Genomic DNA, 9,104 nt, shown 5'->3' on the forward strand with positions numbered 1-9,104 from the left:
TCTATCTAGTCACCTGATACCCTTTGGCACTGGAATGAAGAAGAAGAAAGCTCCAGAAGGGAGGCTCATGTCTAAGCTGAAATGTAAATGCTGTGGTTGGAGAGGAGGTGTGGCCAGGAGGAGGAGATGGCATTTTTAAGATTTATTTTGTTGGTGCTTCAGGAGGCAAGAACAAGCCAGGGGGCTCACAGACGACTGTGTGTGTCCGCAACTTTTGTGATACACTGAGTCCTAGAAAGGAGCTCCTTCTACCCATCCTCAGGACCACTTCCGGTGGAAGCACTAGGTGGGACCTGTTGCCCAGGCTACCCTCACCTGAGTTGTAGGCTTCCTCCATAAATAACTCGTGTTCCAGGGAAGTTTGGCTGCTTTTGGATCTGCACAGCAGGAAGGTGGTAGGGTGGGACTCTTGGCCCCAGGAGGCATAGTCTGGCGGTTCCTGGGTACATGTCGATGACTCCTTCGTAGAAACAGAAACGTGGGAGAAGATTCTGAAATGGAGCAAGTTCTGGGTGTGAACATCATGTGCACTTATCTATACGTGGTCATGTGCAGGGCGTGGTTTACTCTGGATCGGGCTCTGCAATGTCCTTCTATGTGTCTGTCCTTCTGTTTAGTGGTCTGGTGAGCCTGAAATGTGTGTGTGTGTGTGTGTGTGTGTGTGTGTGTGTGTGTGTGTGTGTGTGTGAGCTTACCTTGAGGCTCTAGGACACTGTTGAATTAAGTCAAAGCTTCTTAGACCGGGTCTGAACCCACACAGGGTCATGTAACTAACTGCATGTTGGAGCCTCAAAAATTTGATGACAGTAAACTTTCTGAACGCGCACCAAAACCAAACTCAAAATCAAACACATTGTGAATTGGGGTATTTCTGAAAGTGTTTGCCTGAGCGGCGTCGTGTGAGCTCACCATAGCCTACATCCTGAACACACCACCCACACATTCTGCCCTGCACACAGCATCATGGAAAATGAACTTTGAATAGTTTCCTGCCAGCATTACCCAGCATGTAAGCATCAAATTGGCGTAACTTTGGATTATATTGTGTTAGACAAACAAGCACATCCATCTCATTAGTAACTAATTTGCTTTCATCTTTAATAAATGGTAAGATCCTACCTACCAAATAATTGATTAAGAGAAAATGCTTTGTGGTTTTATGATCAGCCAGTGTTTGACTTGCATGCCTGTTGTATATACCTGTCTTAGGGAATGTTTGGCTTGTATGCCTGTTATATACACTTATATCCCTGGGGTCTTGTAAAAGTTTCTCAGGCAAAGGATTCTTATGAGTTGAGAAGTTTAAGGTCTGGAGTAGGCAGCCTGGCCCAGCAGGGAGACAGACAGACAGACAGACACACTAATAGTCCAGAAGGGCTCAGGGTTGCTCATTCCAGTGCGCGCTCTCTCTCTCTCTCTCTCTCTCTCTCTCTCTCTCTCTCTCTCTCTCTCTCTCTCTCTCATCAACTTGGATAGCCAAAGTTTCAGAGCAGCATAGGTAATATCCTGCCTACCCAGGTATCCCCTGAGGGGTCTCTGTGTACATGGGCAGATCTGCAGGAGCAGTAGTGGTAAGAACACAGACGATACAGGGCTTTATGCTTTGGAAAAGTGTGCAAAGTATCTCCCTAGACTGGCAGTTACCATAAAGGGTTTGAAGAAAAGGCCCTTTGGCTTTGGATGCTGCCCAAGTCTAGTTCCTCTGTGCCTCTATATTGGCTTCTGTTCCTTGCTTCATGACTGCCATCTGCTAGTTCATACGTAATTCTCAGTTCCACACGTTTCCTACGCGGGGGGCCTGTTCTAGGGTAGGTGAGGAGGATAACCATGCCTGCAGACTAAACATGGTCACGAGGCATATTATAAAAGAGCCATCATGAGTGTTTTAAAAGACAGCCGTCACGATTATACCAGAAGGTAACAGTCGCTAATGTTTTATATATTCATTGTTTCACACGAGACACTTGTCATACCGTGTCTCTGATCCCTGCCACCCGTGCATCCACGATGGAGCCACCAGGACCAGATTTCCTTCTTGCTTTATGAAATCAGAGATTGGCAGAAGATGACCGTGGTCATCAGTAGACACCATCAATACAGGACAATGATCCCAGAGACATGCAAGTCTCCAGGGCGAGCATTAGGTTGTGAAACCTGGTTGCTGAGATACAACCCAGTTCCCAGTGGAGGCCAGGAAAGCCTGTGGTGTTGGTGAGCTGCTGACCTGGAGGGTGGCAGTGTGGGGAGATCTCGGTGGTCAGTATCCCCTTCAACCCCATCTTCATCTGACTTTGGTGTGTGAAGGATTAGGAGCAGAAGAAACAAGCTTCAGAGCTGATTCAGGGCTAGGAAGCATTCATTCCTTTCCTATCTCCATAATGAAGTCTTTAAGGACTCACATCGAATACAGGGAAAAATCTACCCAAGCAAGGATGCTCTTGCTCTCCCCGTCAAAGCTCTAAAAAGCAAGGCTCAGAGAGAGCAGCTATTTTAACAGTCCATATTCCAGGCAGAGCTGAAGAATCTTCATTGGTGCAGGAACAGCATCATACTGAGCCAGGCGTAGTTCATGGTTACTGGCAGTCACTTGAAATTTTCCAGAAATGTAACATAGCAAGAAACAATCCACAAAGAGAAGATAATTAATGGACCATAATCAACATGGAAGGCCCCGTACACCCAACGTTAGGGAGGCTGAGGTGAGAGGATGTCTCAGCAAGATTGGTCTGCATAGCAAATTCTGGACTAGCCAGGACTACAGTGGGCAATCCTGTCACAAACAAACAGATGCATACCAATGCAGGAGTCACAAAAATCAGTGGATGGACAAGGTCGCCGAAACAGTTATGTTCAACATGGTAGAATGAGATAAGGCTGCCAAGGAAAGAAAGGGGAGAAATAAAAAGGGTAGGAATCATGCTTTAGATGGAGACTCCAGCGTGTGGCCCCAACAGCAGACTGCACACCTCGGAAGGAGAAACTGGTAAAGAGCAAAGATCTGGAAATGAAAACACAAGCAGACTAGGCAAGGCGGGGCAGAGTTTTCAAGCTATGGGGGCGACTCGCAATCTCTTAATACTTTCCGAGTCTGATAAAGACTACAGAGCCACACATCCAGGACACTCAGTGAGCCTCGAGCAAAGAGACACAAAGAACACACCAAATGACATGGGTGGTGGTGGTCTGCCACCTGAAACCAAAGGCAAGAAAAACAAAACAAAAATCCACAAAGGGCAACAAAGATATATTAAAGGAAACCCACCAGGCAGCAGTGTCCCTGTTAGAACGACACAAAACACAAGATCAGAAAGAGGTGGGGATGGGGTGGGGACCTCAGCCATCTGGAAGACTCTATCCAAGAGAATATCTTTGAAACCTTCAGGTGAGATATGGCATTTTTTTAATAATGTGTCCCTCCACCCATGAATTCATCCCCAGAGACCCAGACCACAGACAGTGTTAGAGGAGCTCCCCTCAACCCCCCACCCAGAGGTAGGAGACTGACAGATCCATGTATGGAAATAGCAGAATAAAGAACACCAGAGACGCTAAATATGCAACTGATTCGAAAAGGTCTCTGCTTGTTTAAAATATTTACTGTGAAACAATGCATTGTGGGCTTGTAGCACATGTAGAATTAAAAGATATAACCGGTGTAAGATCGGGGAGAGTCTTAATGATGTGTTGACAGCTCTGGCACGGTAAGTGGTGGGGTGCAGCTCAAAGGCCGTATTGCGCACTATAAATACCTAAGCGATGACAAAGAAGGGCATCAACACAAAGTCAGAACTGCAAAACGACAATAACAGACACAGGTCAGGAACACCAAGTTACGTCAGCAGTCACATGGGATGCGAGTGATTCAAACGCTACCATCTAGCAGCAAAGACTGCCAAAACGTGGGAGGAAAGACCGGAGTCTGTGTTTCCTGCACGGACTGTATCCGTGGTGCGAGTGGCAGGCCTCCGCTGTAATCCATATTCACAAGGCTGAGGCAGGGGAATTATGAGTTCATGGTTAGCCTGGGCTACATAGTGAGATCCTGTCTTAAAAACAAAACGACAGACAGGTGCTAGAGAGATGGCTCAGACGTTAAGAGCACTTGTTCCTGCAGAAGAGCTAGGCTGCATTCCTAGAACGGACATGTTTCAGGGGTCTCTGACACTGTCTTCTGAACTCTGTGGGGACCAGGCATCCATGCAGTGCACAGACAAAACACTCATACACATAAGATAAACAAATCTCCAGGGACTAGGGATCCCATCTGTAAAAATAAAACAGCATATTAAACTTAAGGGAGGAAAACAGCAAGAACCAGAGGGTTGGCGAGGTGGCTGAGCACTGAGGACATTTTAATCAGGCTGGATGACTTGAGATCAATCCCCAAGACCCACAGGGTGGAAGGAGAGAGTTAATCAGAAATCAGAAACAAAATAAAGAAATAGTAGCAAGCCCGGTGGGGAGGATCTGGAAGGAGTTAGGGGAGGGGAAAGATTATTACCAAAATATGCTGTACGAACAAAATTTTCAAAATAAAAATGAACCCCCTTCCTCCCAAACAAACAGAGAAAACTGACAAAGCCCGGTACTGGTTCTTTGAAAAGCCAAATTCATTGACAAGTCCCTTGTGGAGCAAAAAAAAGCAAAAAGGAGATGTAAATGATTAGTTTTAAAGAGAGTGGTGCCTAACTATACACCTTATAGGTGTTTGTAGGGCGATAAAGGAATAGAATGCAGAACTTTACTCAAGCCAGGATGACAACAGATTGGACAGACGAGTAAGGCCAGAAAATGCCAACACTCATTCTAGAGGCAAATAACAAGCTCATGTATGATAAAAATTATTTTATATTGAAACATCCTACAGTGAACACTTCAGGCCCACCAGCTCCTTACTTTTGACAGAGCACTTGGGGGAGAAATAATACTGACATTTATCTAGAAAACAAGAAAAAACACAGTCCAACTCATCCTGTGAGATACCCAAGCCTGCTCTTTCCAAGTCTTCTTCCTGACAGGGTCGCATTGTTCAGTCCCGGCAGTCCTGGGACCTGGAATTCACAAGATCCAGCTGCCTCTGCTTCTTCTTTTTTTTTTTTTTAAAGATTTATTCATTTATTATATATAAGCACACTGTAGCTGTCTTCAGATACACCAGAAGAGGGTATCGGATCTCTTTACAGATAGTTGTGAGCCACCATGTGGTTGCTGGGAATTGAACTCAGGACCTCTGGAAGAGCAGTCGGGTGCTCTTAACCGCTGAGCCATCTCTCCAGCCCCTGCCTCTGCTTCTTATGTTCTGGGATTAAAGTTGTGCATCACAACACCTGATCATCGGTGGACTTGCAAAAAAGGAAAGCACAGGCTCATACACTTCCTCTAGGGACACAAACTCTCTTAAAAACATATGGAATTCCTCACCTGTCATCTCCAGGTAGGGCTCCTCTTGAAAATGTAAGGAAATCAACATAACTTCCCAGATCCACAGACTAAAGAACAAAGTCACAATCAACAGACACAGAGACTGTGTTTGAAAAATGCAACAATGAAATCACAATAGAAATGGAATTAGAGGCGCCCTCTCAAATGGCCCTCAAGAACATAACCCCGCCCCTAGCTCCTAACCCTTCCCCCAGATCCTCTCACATTTAACCATGAAAGACATACTCTTTTCCTTCCCAATCAAGGATGAGGCAAGGGCATCTTCATGACATCCATTAAACTGTGGGGATGGTACTGCCCACAGTGGGCAGGGTCAATTAACAAGATAATTTCCCAACAAAGACATTTCTTCGAAGATGGAATTACAGGCAGGCTGCCACGACTATCCAGCATACCCATGGGTTTCTGAAGATCCAAATTCTAGTCCTCATGGTTTCTAGACAAGTGCTCCAACCATCGAGCAACTTCCCCAGACCAGGGCAACTGAGTTTTGACAAATATGCCAAAGCAATTCTAATAGGAAAGGCAGGCCAGATATGCCAGCATATTGCACACAGTGAAACACTCGGACACACGCTCACAAAGCAACCCCAATGTATATTTTAAACACATGCATAAAATAACCTAAAACAGCATGGAGTTAACAGGGAGGGTCCCAGACAGATCAAGAACTCTGAGCCAAACCCAGACACAGACAACTGAACCAAACAGGCAAAACAGTTCATGGGACAGCCACCTGTAGAGAGAAGCAGATGACAGAGCAGCGGCTAGACGAAGCCATATTGTCTGAAAAACAGACCCCCCCCAAAAAAATCAAAACAAACCAAAGACATGGTAGGGGAAGCTCAGGGCATCTCAAAAATAATATTGGAAGACCAAATACATCAAAAGCTGTGGGCACGTGAAAGCAGGAAGTCCCTGCAGCGCTGGGGTGGGGATATTACAATCTCAGCACTTGGGGAAAAAGTTTGGGTGAAGCTGAACGCACAGTGGGCATGTAACTTAGGCATCCCAGCTGTGTGTCTTCACTCCTGTGTTAGAGTCACATACAAATTCATTCCTGCACCAACGTTTAATAGTGTCTGACTTATAACAGCTGAAACCGCAAAGCGTGCAAATGCTCTCTCTAAAAACGCCATAGCGCACCCCCCAGAAACCCGGTAAAAACAGACCAATAATGACACGGACATCAGAAATACAGTATGACACATGAAAGAAGCCAGACACCAAGGCTACACTCCATGTTGTTTTTGACATCACGGAAAAGGTAACATTGGTTGGTGCTCCTGGGCTGAGTGTGGCTGAGAGCTTACTCACTACAAGGCTGTGTGGGAAAATGTTTGGGGACTGAGTTTCTTTTTTGTGATCTAGGACATACTAAAACTGGTAAATTCTATTATATGTAAGACTATACAGGAAATAGGCAAAAACAAACAAAATCCAGAGAGCAAAAGGGAGCCCATCCTGTTGGATCTTATTTCATCCTGCTTCCTGCTCATTCCACTCTAGTCCAGTGAGTTCTGGCTGTTTCTAAACCCCCAGGCAAGCTACAACCTCAGGACATTTGCACTAGCTGCTCCCTTCTATCAGGAGGTCACCCTACTATCACTGCTTTTCTGGTTCCTCGTTTTTAAAATTTAAATGACTTTGTGTATATACATACATGTACACACACACACACACACACACACACACACACACACACACACACACACACACACAATGTGTGCCTTCAGAGGCCAGAAAAAGGCATCAGATTTCCTGGCTCTGGAGTTACAGAAGATATGAGTCCCCTGACATGGGTGGTTGAGAATCAGACTTTTTAAGAGCAGAGTACACACTCTTAAATGCTGAACCATCTCTCTAGCTCCTAGCTGCTCATTTCTTTCAAGTCTTACTTAGGTGTCATCTTGACAAACTTATCTGAAACTTCAGCCTGACCCTCTCTCTACATAATTTTCTACCACTTCTCAGCTTGTAAGCTATACCTGACAGTATTCGACCAATTCTCATCTCCAAGGCAACCCCAGCCCCTCTGAATCTTTGGATGGAGCCCTGGAATAGCCTTCAGAGTATTAACCTAGCTAGCATGCGTGCTGTCTGAGAGCACTCCAGTAGATGGCTTGTGTGCCTCCTACTTTTCCATCTGGATCTAGCAGGATATTCTTGTGTGAGATTGTTTCCTAGATCCTGGGGACAGGTTTGGGGAAAAACGGTTCTAAAGTTGGGCGAGGAGGGAACAGCAGGCACCTGACCAGAGGGGAGGCCTTGGCTGTGGAGCAGGCTGCTACCCTGCTATGAATAGGCTTCACTCCTTGCTCTAGGGCTCAAGTGAAAAGATTCACTACATCATGTATCCTTGGAGGTTGAACCTTCCAAATGATTGAGGTTAAGATGGGTCCTGAGGACGGGGCCCAAGCACAGGGTTGGTGTCTTCACAGGAGGATATTCCATGTGAACGCTCAACTGGAGGGTGGCTGTCAGTGAGCCAGGAACTAGCTCTCTTCAGAAGTCATCTGAAACTGTAGAGGACAAGTATGGTGGGTGAAGCCCAGTCCTTGGTACACTGTACAAAGTCGACTGTGTCCTCATAAAGCTGGCATCTGGGAGCTTGGCCCCGTGCATAGAGCAAAGTTTGTCAGCAACTATTACTCTCAACTCCCCTCATGGGGATCACACTGCAGTGAGGTGAGACATAGGGGGAAGTGGCCACCTAAGGGGGCTCTGGACATTGTAGGCAAGAGCAAGAGATAGGGGACCATGTGCCAGAGGAAGAAGTCAACTTAAAACAGCAGACCTGGAAGGCTAGGCTGAGGCTGTGGCCTGTGGGTAAAGCTACCCAGTAGGTGCCTCATTTGTGTGCATATGCAGATGTACTTATGCATGTATGCATGTATATATATTTACACATATGTGTGTATATACCCATGTATGTGTATATATACATATGTGTACTTGTACACATGTGCATATATGTGTGTATATATGGTACATATATTTGTATGTATATGTGTGTGGGTATGCATGTACATGTGTATATGTGTGTGTGTGTGTGTGTGTGTGTGTGTGTGAACAGCAGTGTCTCCTCTTCTCTAGGTCAAGTCTGTAAAAACACAAGCGATTGTGCCTTTCCCACTCTGCCCTGAAGAAGCTGACACAGAAGTAGGCAGCAGCCCATCCCTGTCTGTCCAGCTGTCCATTTGCTGGCTCATACTATGTGGTGACCCTTGCCCATCTTCATCTCTGGGCCTCATGAGAAGTTTCTGTTCTCTCCTCTCCTGGTAAGGGTAGAACTTGTGGTTGAGCTCCACCACGCCTCCCATCACACTGAGGGTAGCAATAGCATGGAACCCACCCCAAGTTCCCTTAGTCTGCTCTTGGAGATGATACCGCTAGACACTGGCCAGCATGGCTGTCCTAGGATGTACCCTCTGGGATGTGTTTTGCTGCCCTGGAAAGGGAAAAAGCCAGGTGCCTGTGGGCTGGGTGGCCTCTGGCTCTCCCATGTCTTCCAGGGCTGAACTGACCTGGGGTTGCGGGACATGGCTGATGAGGTCCTATCAATTGAGGTGCGGCTGCGTGACCTGTCAGAATGCTGCCCATCCATGTTGAGATTCAGAGCAGGACACCCACAGATCCCAGTTGCTAGCACTGTCCTGGGC

At 46.3% G+C, this 9,104-nt stretch overlaps 1 protein-coding gene across 5 annotated transcripts in view; it reads right to left on the minus strand.

The window, feature by feature from the left end:
* The window catches only part of Mroh5 (maestro heat-like repeat family member 5), a 67,137-nt gene extending 58,033 nt beyond the window's left edge, over positions 1 to 9,104 (minus strand). For all 5 annotated transcript variants that reach the window (NM_001432528.1, NM_001432527.1, NM_001432526.1 and 2 more), the window contains 2 exon segments: positions 316 to 491; positions 8,970 to 9,104. In NM_001432528.1, the coding sequence (NP_001419457.1) occupies positions 316 to 491; positions 8,970 to 9,049 (256 nt within the window). In that variant the 5' untranslated portion in view covers positions 9,050 to 9,104.

Source organism: Rattus norvegicus, chromosome 7 (assembly GCF_021556685.1).
Source record: "Rattus norvegicus strain SHRSP/BbbUtx chromosome 7, alternate assembly SHRSP_T2T, whole genome shotgun sequence".
Lineage (NCBI taxonomy): Eukaryota > Metazoa > Chordata > Mammalia > Rodentia > Muridae > Rattus > Rattus norvegicus.